Genomic DNA, 14,128 nt, shown 5'->3' on the forward strand with positions numbered 1-14,128 from the left:
GTTAGACAACTGGGAAAGTTATCTTATAATTATGAGGCACAAAATGGTTTGTTTAATCAATTATGAATTTAATGATGGCACTTGACTTAATGTAATGTTTTGATTGTTGAGTTTATGTTGCATGACTTTGTTGAGATGCCTTGCTGCTAAAATGTGCTACAGAAATCAAATTTGATTGATTGATTGAGGGGATAAAATGGTTGAAATGAATTGACAATGTATGGGTATTACATTATAGCATGAATTGTTGAAAGGACATAGTTTGCGATTACTTGAATATTAATTTTGTCTTGAAGGGAGCTTTTAAACAAAATTTACTATTACTATTTATTATCAATTCTGTTTGTAAAACAATAGTCAAGAGTGTCACAGGATGAAATATTCCACCAAAAATAACTGCTGCCTTTCACTTTACAAAAGGTGTAGACAATTTATATTTGCTCCTTTCTGGTGCAATAAAAAACGTTGAAAACTCAATATGATGGATCACCTGTTTCCTGAAAGACTCATCTCTTCTCTGTAAGTTGACTCAAGCTCCAAAGCAAAGGCTGCATGGATGGGAAATCAATTCAAAAACTAATGGTGCTATTTGGGAAAAGGTTAACGGCACTGCTTAAGTACTGCATTATATCATGCTGAATGTTAGAGGTGGTGTGTTTTACATGGTATTTATTGTCAGCAGGACATCTTAAGGAATTCTGTAACTTTACAAAAAGCTACGTAGCTTACATAAATGTGATTTGCATGCTAGAATTAACAGGTTGGGCCACCAGATAAAGAAAAAAGGAATGGATTAACTGAAAGTTGTCAAGACAAACAGATGAAGCAGAATGCAGTAAACTCTCTTCCACTTCAGGCAGGTTTTTTTTTTTGTCTTGAAAAGTACAGATGTTTCTGATCAAAGCTATCCAGCTGTCCCACTCCTGTTCTCTCATTCTGCTGTATCTGACTCTCAGGAATCTTTCTCCCATTCCTTATTTCACGACCTCTCTAATCCAGCCTTGTAAAATATTAACTGCCCTTCGCTCGCTGTTCACCATTCATCCTCCTTCCTCTGGTGTACCCATTTTCATTTCAAACCTCCCTCTGCTCTTCATCTTTTCACTCCATCTCACTTCCTCCTCTCTTTTTTTCCCTCTCCCCTCACTCCTCTTATCTCACTTGCTTCTGTGGCTCATCTCAGAACACAGACATCCTAAATGAAGTATCAATTAGCCCCCGCCTGCCTGCAAATATTCAACGGCAGCTAGATGATGGAAGGCAATGATCAGACCAAATCGCACAAACACGGGCAGGAGAGACGGGCAGGAAACAGGAAGTGGATTTATTTGAGCTTTGCTGCCCCGACTCAGACACAGACATGTAGAGAAAACGCACAAATGCACCCCCACACAAATACTCGCACAGCTGCAGCTGCCTCAGTGTTCACATGAAAGGAGAGGCAAATGCAGAAAGAGTTGGGGGGTGGGGGGGGTGAATGTTAATCTCTCTGTGGGAAAGAGACAGAAGAGGATAAAGTGATAACTTCATTCCAATATGTTTGGAAAGGAAGTGAATATGTGAGAGCATGTGTGCGCATAGTTCTAACCAAGTGGGTTTTTTTCCTGCTTCTTCCACAATAACATGTCCCGGATGAGTGTGTGAGAGTACATTAAAGCGCACGTGGGCTGAGTGCATCTTTATCAGCGCCAGACTGTGAAAGTGTCAACAGGAGTTTATTGCAGATACTTATGTCATGCTGCAGTTAATCGGATCCTTGGCTTTTAAATCGGCAGAGGGATTTACTGTTTTGCTGTGTCATACCTCTTGAGCATCGGACAAACCTGACTAGCTGAGCTATCCGGTAAATATGAAAGCACGGGTGATCTCCTTGTTGAAATAATTAAAAAAAAACATAAAATGACAGCTGCAGCAGAGGGAAAAAAGTACTGAACACTTTTCTCAGTAAATATGGTGATAGTTGGGCTATAGACATAAAACACTACCAGATGGAGTGACACAAATAATGACTACTCTCCATTTCTTTCAGTAAATTGTCAATTGGATTTAAGTTAAATGATTGAATTGGTCACTTTAGAATATAACTTTATTTTTGTGGTTGTGTGTTTGGGATCATTGTCTTGCATTAAAAGCAACTTTTATTGAACCCACAGATATTTAACAAAATCTGGTGCATTTATGTTTATTCCTCCCTTTCATATTGTACTCCTGGTGTAATGTTTTTTTGGAGTGAAGTACGGTGTTTTTCTTTCTCCAAACACGACGTGTGCAGTCACATCCACAGGCTTCAATTTTGGGCAGAAGGTTCTTTAGATGATAAGCTTCAACTTGTTTATTTTTCAGCAGATGAATCTTGTATAGTGAATGTGCATAGTGGATATGGTGGGTGATTGCACTGGATTTTGTTTTTGTGAAAAAAATCAAACAAAAGAAAAGAAAAACTTGTGAATTTCAGCTCTTTCTAAAGCTTTGTGTGAATAGTCCCTATCTCTTGGGTAACAATTTAGTTTATTCCTCTCTTATCTGTCAAAAATGTTGCAAAGAGCATCTGGTCATGATAGAGAAGTTATGTTCTTTACATTTTTGAAATCTAACCCACTGTCAATATTCAGAAGTTTGGTGTTTAAGTGAGACAGTACACTTATATAAAAGCAAAGATGTCCAAACTAATTTATTCTGAGTTTCTCTTTCTAAAACTTGGAGGCTTGCGTTTTCACATGAAAGCATCATTTCAGAGCATTGCTTAATACTCGTGGAACTCTGATGTGCCAGATTAGCTAAAAACTAGTTTGCATGTGTTTTCATTTCTGTCTGAATGAAAACACGCGCAAAGAGTGCATACAAAGATGAAGATAACATATCTGTTATCTGTTTGAAACGGTGTGCAAAATCCTCTTTGTTTTGAGGTTGTTTATGCTGCAAATAACAACTGCAGCATATGATAGAAGGCTTTAGGGTGACTGTAAATAAACAGAGAAGAGCTAACCCTGATGCAGTACCATGTTTGAGTTTAAATCAATGGGTTTTTTCTTTTTTTTTTCATAGAATCCATCTAAGATGACTCAAAGTTCAACAAACCCTAAGCAATTTTTATGTTGTCTTTACACAGAAGCCTGTTCAGATTTGTAACAAGCTGAATTTGGGGACCTGATCAGTGTTTTAGTTCTTTATCATATTGCTGGAATGCTTTGAATGGTGGCAGTGTTCTTTTTTTTTTTTTTACCTTTGATTCGTTAACAATAATTTAACTGGAGAACCAAAGATTTCCATCATCCATCCATCTATTTATTCATTCATTCATTTTCTATACACCCTTGTCCCTAGTGGGGTCGGGAAGGGTGCTGGTGCCTATCTCCAGCAAACGTTTCGGGCGAGAGGCGGGGTACACCCTGGATAGGTCGCCAGTCTGTCGCAGTCCTTGTATATCATTGCACATAAAACATTTCTAATGTTTCAGAACTTATTCAATGAGGTATGTTACAACTGGAAATGTAAAAATATCTGAAAGGAGGCAGTTAAATTACATGTGCCATTTATACTTAGAGTTGAAATTTCCAAGCGTCAGACTTGATATATTAAGAGAAAGGTCCCATGTAGTTAAATTATTCATGGTTACACAGAGGCACAGTTGTAGCACTGTTGCAACGCTGCAACTCACACATGGGTAGCCATAGTGTGAGACATTGGTACCCTTTCACTTTTAACACTGAAAACCTAACCCAGTATGCTGGGTCAAATCCATAACACAAACCCTCTCATCTTAAATCCGTTTCTGGCCTGTCTTTTTAATCACAGCCTCCTACAATAGTGCCTTTACACAGAGCACTTGTTCTCAAAAGTTAGAAATCTTTTGTTGAAAGATTTGTTATTGATTTTGTTAAAAGGTAAATAGAGCTTCTAAAATGTATCTTTCACATATTTTAAGAGAAAAATCAATTATGATCAAGACGTATTAAAAAAGTGTTCATTGTTTGTTACCAGCAAGTGAGAAAAATTGATCTGCTTAAACTAAACTGATCATTTTCCGGGGCTCTGTCTGCATATGTCAGCAAATCAACCGTTTCACTGTTGAACTTTGAAAAGGCACGGCTCCCCTTGAGCATGAAAATTGGATTTACCGATAAACGTTCAAGTTTATTTGAGAATGGTGAAACACAACACCCTCTAACTTGGCCTGATGGGGTCTTGCCAATGAATCGACGAGGAGGGTTGGATGCGCATGGAGCACTTACACAGGCGTGCACTGTCACAAGAACATGACACTTTGAGATGGTAAATCAGACTGAATTTCAATTTCATTTCATGTCACCGCTGTGCAGCCAGATCATAACTTATAGGTGGTTGCTCCCACAGAGTCGTACTTTAAAAAATACCCAAGCATGCATGACAGAAGCCGTAGATGCAGAATGATAGAGCCACAATTTTATCCTTGCAAGTGTATATATTGTTCAGATTGAAATGCAAAAACATCCAGGCACAGCCCTTCACAGCTGGTTCTCCATAATCAAACTTCATCAGTAATCTAATCAACTCAAGAGGCGTGCATGCTTGTTTAATGAGTTGTGCGCTCTCTGGATGCATCTCTGCGTGAGTTTGCGTGGGTGTCGCTCTGGTCAGCTGTGTGTGTGTGTGCATGCAGGCATTGTTGTAGCACTAGTTCTGATGTGTAAATATGTAATTTAAAAAGATATTGACTCTATTGTTAGCTGTTTTACAATAGTAGTGTATATCACAGAATGGGTATACATTAGTCATACAGTATATTTATAAGAACAGCAAGTCAAGTTTATTCTGTTATCCTTAAGCATGGTCTTATTTTCATATGTATATATAAAAAAGAAAATTAAATGGGTTCAGTATCTGAACTCCTCCTCGCATCTGATAATACAGGTGAGGCTAGAACATTGTCATGCCAAATGGTACTTGTTTTATTTAACAAGTAATTTTACCAGTGTTAAATCAGCTAATCAAGTCGTCACTTAGAAACATCCTCACCCCTAACTAATTTATGTACGGTTGTAATGCCTGATCAACATAGAATGAATTAAGAGATGTATTCCTGTATGTCAATTTGCATACAGCATGTAGAACACTGAATCACTTTCCTCTTCAAGCTTGACTGACTTACTATCCAGTGTCCTTTTTAATTTTTTGTAGCTTTTATTGTATTCTTATGTTTTGTTGTTGTTGTTGTTGCTGGTTTACTTACAATTTTCCACCACAGGTAGAAAGGTAATATGTCTTTTTTTTGTTTTTTGATCATGGTGGTGCCACTATCTAACTGGTTCTGTGGTTTCCATTTCTGCAACCATACACCCAATCTTGTGTCAGTCCATAACTGCAACATGTTCCATAACTGCAATGTCCAGTAATTATTTTTCCTTTTTGTGAATTATTGCTCTGCAGTAACACCGTTTTCATTATTTGTCTAAGTATCTCTGCAAAACATGTTCCCTAATATCATCATTTTTTTATGTAATTTAAACAGCAAACAGTGTTTGTCACCTGGAGCATTTGCAGGATGATTTTTTAATCCTACCTGTTGATGTAAAAATTTTGACAGTGTTTGAAAAGTGAGTCAGATTGTTAAACTTGAACTCCTTGAACAATGATATGAAACTTTTGGTGTGAATGTAAGAGACGTTGCGCCTGTGTCATCTCAAGTCTAACTTGGGTATTAGAAAAAGTCATTTAATTTATTCAGATATTCACAATTGAAAGATAATTATTTATTTCTAGTTACATTTAAGGATTAAAGCAATTCTTTTTCTATTGTTAGTGCATATTAAACCTTTATAATTTTTAGATTTACAGTTCTCATAAGAGTTTTTTCTTTTCAAATGCTTAAGTAAATATTAAAAGTTATCTGTTGATAAGTGCTCAAAGAATAAGCAGTATTGGTTAAATGTTCATTTATTGAATTTGGCCTAAGGGCAAACAGTAAAAGATTTTTCATCCTGAAACTAATGAAACTAACTTATGACAGTAAGTCAGGACTACTGTCAGGATTTTGTCAGTAGTCCTGACAAAATCTTGTCAGGACTCCTAACAACTGTTAGACTAGACGTTGTGCATTTAATGGAAAAAAAAAAAAACTCGATGTATTCTGGGCAATGACTTGACTTGTTCTTGGGGTCAAAGGACTTGCCCCCTGAAAACTTGAGTTGAATTTGATTTTCCTCACATAAAAACTCTCAAACTTCACGTGGATTTGGGAAAATGATTTGGTAACCTCTCTGTTGTAGATGCATGCGCAAACAAATGCTTAAAATTTATTATATTTTTAATCAAACAATTTTATATCAAAGTTCACTTGAATGCTCACTTTAGAGACTGTGTTTATATGTAAAGTTTAGTGGACTAAAGTGTTGTGCATGATTGGCTCCTTCTGACAGACAATTTGGCAGTGCATTGACTTTAATATGCATTTTATTATGCAGAGCTGTGTGTGTGTGGGGGGGGGGGTGTCTATGTGTATGTGTGAGTCAGCAGGAATGTGTGTTTGAAATCAATTGATTTGCCTTTGAGCAGGGATAGTGCTCTGCACAGCAGGTAGCATCAGTGACCTTAAAACAAGATAATTATGATTATGTTGACTCTTTGTGGTTATACACGTCTTTGGGGAAACAACATGGCTGCCAAAAACTGCAATAGAATCACAGAAACCAATGCTCATGTTGGATGTAAAGTTTAACTTTTGTATGTTGGACCAAATTCCAACCAGTAGAAAAATATCTTGGCTGACATGATAAAATATTGCAGTGTAATCCCATTTTAACTTGATCATATTGTATATGACTCTCAAATGCCGCAGTAAAGTGTATGCAGCTCTCTTTGGCTGCCATCATTTGTTCAGTTTTCAATTGCTTTTCTCTCTCTAAGGTTTATCTCACTTGAATCTTTCATCAGGACAAAATGTATCTAAATATAAAGACAGCATGAGTTAGCTCGTCTGCTTTTCCTCTCGAAAGGACATAAACTGTTTATCTATTACGGCTGTGTGACATCAACATAAATAAGAAGAATGATGTGTAAAAAATGGTTTTGCTCATTTTTTATTTGCATTTTGGTGGGAAATAAAAGTCCTCTGATGCTTCTCATAGTGCTTGGTCCATTACCAAGAGATCAATAGCACTTGAGTTGAATGTCATTATGGTTATTAGGCCTGCTTGTCTGCATGGTCATGAGAAATGAGGGCATTATGCAGGGGAGCGTTCTCATGTGTGAGTGAGTACATGAGTGTAATCATAAGTATCTGCCTGTGTTTCCACTGTTGCTCTCATGTTTATTATGCATGAGTGGTGTATGTGCAGACTGCTGATGATCAGGGATATACTGCTGGTGAATGGTAAAGTTTTAACACAGTCATTATGGAGTCAGTATAGCTGTAATGTGAGAAGGACTGATGGTAAGGGAAGAAAGACAAGTTTAAATATAGATATGGTTAAATCCTATAGAATGGAAGTTAAACCATTCTATAGGAATGATTTAGAGATATCAGGACTACTCTACCCTATAACTACCCTGCTGTGTCAGCCAATCCAATTATCCATCATGGCGATGTGACTGTGTTCTAGGTATGTCAAGAAAATTCAGTAACAGGGAAAAATTCACCTTTAGTAAGTTGTGAGCATTTAATGTAAAAAGAAGGGAAACGTTATTGGAATGACAGGGACCCATGCTGTTTTCTAGCATGAATATCAGTAATTATATAAGAAAGTTAAAACTGCTTTTGAGAAATAGTCTATGCTCTATATCTAATCAACATGGTTTATAATATCTGCAGACTGGGTAAAACTGTATTACCTGACTAAAAATAAATAAATAAAATTTAAACTAGGCACCTACTATTTCTTTTCTTGACCATGTTTATATCTAAAATAAGTAAGGCACGTTACCACCTCTTTTATATTCATAGTGCTTGTCTGAAAACATACTGTTCAATACATCTTTTTCAAGATGTATTGAATGGAGAATATTATAATGTGCTATATAAATAATATTACCTTACCTAATGAATTTATCCAAAATGAATAAAATTCTGCATTGTTGACATTCCCAACAATTTGTCCCTCTGAGATAAGTGCATCTTCATCAGTGCAGAGAGAGTGTCTGCAAAGCATAGCATGAGATTATGTATTTTCGATTTATTGTTACAATATGTGTAATGTGGGGTACTTTATAAATTTTGTGACAGATATATCCAATTGCGTCAAATGAGTTAGAGAAATTAAGAGTTAGACTGAGCTACTCTAAGCTAGCTGGTTATGTAATTTTGGTGAAGAATTGTTCAGTCTTTGTTGGCCTTTACTGTACAGTAAATGGACAGGAAAAATGGAGAAGACAGAAGGAGAAGATATGCAGTCAATGGCCTGAGAACGGGTTGTTGAGGATCACAGCGCATTGATGACTGCAGCCTTTACATGTGGTGTATACACACTACCAACTGAGCCAGCGCCCCCTAACTAGTTAATAATTAATACTTGAAAAGTTTTGTCTGGTGTCTCAGACTTTATTATATAAAGAAGGTTGACAAAAGAGAAAGCTAGAAAAGTGAGTGAAAACTAGGACATCCATAGAACCATATGGGTGGGAGGAAAGCAAGGAAATGGGACAGAGGATAAGGGATAAGACAGCCACTAACTCAGAGTGAAAAGAGGAAGAATAGGGTGTGAATTTTGATATAATAAAAGAAAGACAATACAAACTTTAAAAGACGACACAACTGAAAGAGTGACTGGATATTGTTTAGGTATGGAAATTAAGATTTTATTTAACATGTTTTTTTTTTTATTATTATTATTATTGAAAACTTGATACACCTAAAGAGATTTCTGATTCTACTCTTGTGCTAGAATCAGTGCAAGAGTGATTCTAGCCAATGACACCATTTTAATGGTGTGTGAAAGTGGACTGAGGTATTTTGAATGCCGATCTTTCCTTTATTATAAAAGTTCTGAAGAACATCTTCACTTACTTAGATGGAGCACTTGATTTAATAATACTTTTCTCAAGTTTCACTTCTCATACTTGTCACATAGAGCCATGGGGCACCGGCATCATCATCAAAGCTGACATCAAAGTAAAACCGTATGGTTTTTGCTCAGATGCAAATAGCTTTTTATGTAAATAAAGTCACACAGGCTCACTCAGAGTAACTTGACAGAGAGGGAGATCAAAGGAAATTGGCATTTCTTGGCACTAATGTGCGTACATGTGCTCACATTATTTCAGAAAATGTGAAGGGTAACCATGGAAGGTAACTGAGATGAGCAGAGCAAGAAATGGAGAGATGGTATAGGATGACATAATGCAAGAATAGATAGGGAGAGTTGGGGTGGCTGAGAGAAAGTGAAAGACAGCAGAAGGCAGAGAGAACAAACAGTGTCAGGTTAATGTTAATAGGGCCAAGGATCTTGTCCTATTAAATATAGATGACTCTGTTATGGGACATGAAATATACATGAAACACTGCGTTGACATCTATATTGTCTGTGTTAAGAGCCATGTCTGAGTAGACCAACAAGAGGAAGAGTGCTTCAGTTGAAAAAAAGGAGGTATTGTGGAGGGAAACAAAGGAAGGAAGTACAGGAACACAAAGAAAGACTGTGGGGAAAAAGATATCTAAACAAGACAAGGAACATGACAGTATTTGATCTGACGCCAGTTGGGGCATCTTTTTTTCCCCTCTTTTCTTCATCCACAGTTTTCTTTCCTGAGATGGGGATCAATATTTTATTGTTGTTTCTTGTTGTGCTACTGATCGGCTGCGCTTGAGTCTTAATCTGAGGTCTTCACTCCTCGTGGTCACGACAAGTCTCTTGAGACTTGTCAACAGAGCACGGCTGCTAACCCCTGATATCCCAGCTGAAGCGCCTATTAGGCTCACATAAATCCCTTAACCCTAGAGGTCATGGTACATACAAGTTTTCTGACAAACTACTGTTGACATCAATAGCAAGATAGTTGACACGAGGATAAAAGTATAATAGCGATTTTCAGTAATTCTTTTATTCTGGTAAGGCTCTCTGTATAGAATAGAATGTGAACTCTTTACCTCACTTCAAACAGAGAGGGGGAAAAGCCCAGTGCTATTAATAGACTTAAAAATTCCTTAAAAACTCCAGTTTTTCCACATTCTCTTTCTGTGCTACAATAAATCTGATGCTAAGTAAGGCTTACAGCGGGACAGCGAAGCCAAACAATGATTGAATACAGATATATTTCTTGTAACAATATTTTTCCTTCACCATTTTTAGATTAGTTAAAAACTTTTGCCAAGAAAGGAATTTTTATTTTCTCAGTTTCTCAAAGTATTGGTAAAAGGAACAGTTGCTCATTGAGAAATATAGATGTTTTCCTTATGGCTGTATCTATTCTTTAGCCTACAGCCAGCATGTACAGAGTGGCATTACTGGCTCTATACTGGCATACTGGTTTTTAAAGTTATGGGTCAATATGACCTTTCACCAACTTATACCCTTCTTTTGTACACTCCTAATCTTTTCATTTTAGTCTACCTCCACATTGTACCCACTAACAAATATTTATTTCTTTCTTCATCCATGTATTCATTGTTTTCCACCTATCCAGGATACACTTGGAGAGACAATTCTACAGTGAAAACCCAGAAATTACTTTGCTAGCAAGATTACCCTGCTCCTTCTGGGAGACTATGAGGTGTACCCTGGCTAGAAATAATATATAGTCTTTCCAGTGTATTCCGGGTTTGCCCCTGAGTCTCTTCACAGTGTAATGTACTTGAACAACCTCCAAAGGAAGGCATCCATGAAGCTTTCTCATTAGATGCCAGAAGCACATCAATTGACTCATTTCAAAGTGGAGAAACAACAGCTCTACTCTGGCCACCTGACAGAGGATGCTCAGTTTAGTTACTTGGACCTAGTATCTCTTTCTTTCAGTCACAATTCATATTTTTGGAGCGTTTGTGAAGGTCATAACATAGATTGTCAGTCATCTTAAATCATCAATCAGAAGTATGCTGTAATTTGTATGTATGTTATTTCCCAACGACTTCATATTACACCTTATTTGCTTTGGTGACTTAATCCCTATAATCTCATGAAATGTGAGCATTTTGAAACATTGCCTAGTGGGGACGAGTTCATACAAGGTAAATGGTAAATGTCAGGTACAAAATAATCAAAATTATAAAGGGACAAAATTGCCATCGCCCATTTCTTATTACTTCTGTCATTGTTCAAACTTTTTTTGTTGTCACCTTTTGGTTTTCAGTTGCAAGAAACCAGTACGAGCGGAGGGGCAGCGATGTCACCATGCAGTGCGGCTCCCTGGAAAGTGACGCATCAGTGTCATGGAAGGTGAATGGGACAGATATCGAGGCCCAGCACCAACTGAATGGACCCAAACTGATTCTGACCCAGGTTGACCTTGATCACAATGGACTCTACAGCTGCTTTCAGAACCCGCATGGAGAAAGACGTGATACCATCTTCCTCCACATTGGCAGTAAGTAACTGAGTATTATTCTCCAAAATGAGATTTGACATTTCTACAGTTCTTCTACAAGAAAAATAATTAATGTAATACACTTAGTCTTTATTTATGTTTTTATTTAAGAACAATATCTGTTACAAGTGACATTTTGTTTTAACATTTTTGTTGTTTGCTCCGTAACAGTCTTTAGCTAAGTGATAATTTTATATGTTTTAACATTTGAATAATCTTTCATATTTGGTACGTTAGTATTAAACAGGAATTTCCATGGCATTCCTTAGTGTTGGGCCTAATACTAGATGACAAGTTCTAATGATTAGTTGTTAAAATGACATTCTTTTTGCCATTATGACTGGCCATTTTAATAGTCATACAAAAGATCTTTAAGTGTCAATTTTACAGCATTTCTGAATGGCCTGTGTGATGGAAGCAGCCTCCTTTGAGATCCATTATTTTGATGGGGATGGTTTTATACGCTCAGTCTGTGCATAGTAATACTGTTGAGGTGGGATTGACTCGTGAATGATAGGACCCCGTTGAGGATGGTTGGATTGAAAATGTCTTTGTCATATGTGGAAGCTTCCTTTGGAAAAAAAATAAAACTAAGAAATAAAACCCTGAAAACATGTCTTCTGCATTGCGTGAATAGCATATTTTAATTCTTGCAATGGTTGAATTCCATTGTGTACATTACATAATGGAAACTGAATACTGTCATTATGTTAAGCACATGGATTACAGTGTATGCAATCCATGTGTAATCCTATCAGTTTGGAACATCTGGTAGGATCTTCCTAACTGATAGGATTACATATAATACAATAAAAAAATAGGACAATAACAGACTGACAAGAACATTGTCTAGAAATAGTCCAAATGTAATATGGCATAAACAACATGAAATCATGGATCAGTGGTCCATGATTGATTCATGATCAATAGTTCAGCCAGGTGGTAATGAACTTTTATTTGGCACCCTTTGGTTTCCTTAGTGCATTGTTTCCATGTCCTAGGTACATTAGCTTTGATACAGGATAGAGCCACCCCTTCACCACAGTGTCTGATTGCTAGTTCCACCAAGGAAATACACCATGTCACATAGTTCATAACATCTGAAACGGTTTCTTGAACATGTAAATAAAATAATGTACATAAGTGGTCTCCTCAGTCACTACGACTGAATCCAAAAGAACATTTTTAAGATTTAACAAAACAGGACTTTTGTGTCTTTGATCCGAAAAAAACTGCACCAACTGCATGATGCAATGATTTCAATGTGGACCATTTCTGAAGCCAAAAGGAGGTTCAATAGGAAGGTGTACCTAATAAGGGATTAGTGAGTGTACTACATGTTGTAAATAAACCAATAGTTGAGTGATTTTTCTTTAGCTTTATACTGTGATAGAGAACCTTCCATCTTGTTAGTTATTCATCACTAAATAACCGAATTAGCAATAGTAACTTAAATATGTACTAATTAAAGTATTTCGAACAGTTTTCTGGCTGAATAGATCCCACTCTTAAAAATATATATTAAAAAAATACAGACCATGATTAATCCCATCACTTGAAAAGCAAAAGCTAGTGTTGATTACAAATCACATCTTTTCTAACTTCCTATACTGGTTAGCTGTGCTACTGTTGCTGACTTTAAAATAAGAACACTAACTGAAAAGGCAGTTATTGCCATGTTGATTTTATTTCTGTTATCTTGAACAGTTCTACAAATCACATTTGACAGTATCTGATGGTGAAGACAGATTTTTTTTTTTTTTTTTGAAAAGCCAGTTTAGTTTTGATGTTTTACTAGCCACTGCAAAGGGGCTTTGGAAATGAATGACCTAAACCTATTTGTGCTGAAGTAATTAAAGTATAAACAAACAGAAGTAAATTAAGCTACAGCAACACAAGTATGAAATTATTTTGAAAAACGGGGTCAGTTAATCTTGCTTCAGTTCATTAGTAAATCCTGCCTGTATGATTGCATCTGTTTGTCAGCAGTCGATAGTAAGCCAACTCCATCAAAATTGCACTGCAGTATTGCTATTAAATGTAACATTTCCATGCAAATGTTTGATGAATGAGACTATATGGGAGCGTGACAGTTTGGTTAATCATATTGGCAATGATGAATTACCAAATGCTAAAATAATACTGAATTAATGAGATTTTTATGTTATGGTAGATTGTGTCAGCAGGGTGAATGATGCAATACATAAATAGTCCAGAAAATTTGTGGATAGAGATGGAGAAAAAGACTGAAATGCAGATGTGTACTACATGTCTCTGTGCAGCCCTGTGCATGAGTGCGTTTCCCTTCACCAGGCGTTGTGTTTCTGCATCATAATGACACTTTGGTGGTCTCAAACTATGCATGCAAGAGAAAAACAGACTTTCATTGTGTAACCATTCATCAGGGGTCAATTATGACTCTGTGAGAACAATACCTTTGTGGTCTAGCCTGGCATTGAGTTTAATTGCCTTGTTAAGAGTTGCTGATTTTATGACATGTTCAAGACACACACTGGAGTAACATTAATCCTGTTACTGTATACTGGAGAAACTCTTATCAATCTGTTTGTTCTTTATCTGTTCTCCAAATTCATCTCTGCAGGGTGTCTGCATTTCCATTACATTGACTGTCACCTCC

At 36.7% G+C, this 14,128-nt stretch overlaps 1 protein-coding gene across 2 annotated transcripts in view; it reads left to right on the plus strand.

The window, feature by feature from the left end:
- cntfr (ciliary neurotrophic factor receptor) overlaps positions 1-14,128 on the plus strand; it is a 246,203-nt gene that overhangs the window by 123,338 nt on the left and 108,737 nt on the right. For both annotated transcript variants that reach the window (XM_028025725.1, XM_028025724.1), the window contains one exon: positions 11,257-11,490. In XM_028025725.1, coding sequence (XP_027881526.1) covers positions 11,257-11,490 — 234 coding nt within the window. The remainder of the gene's footprint in view (positions 1-11,256; positions 11,491-14,128) is intronic.

The sequence above is a fragment of the Xiphophorus couchianus genome, chromosome 8, assembly GCF_001444195.1.
Source record: "Xiphophorus couchianus chromosome 8, X_couchianus-1.0, whole genome shotgun sequence".
Lineage (NCBI taxonomy): Eukaryota > Metazoa > Chordata > Actinopteri > Cyprinodontiformes > Poeciliidae > Xiphophorus > Xiphophorus couchianus.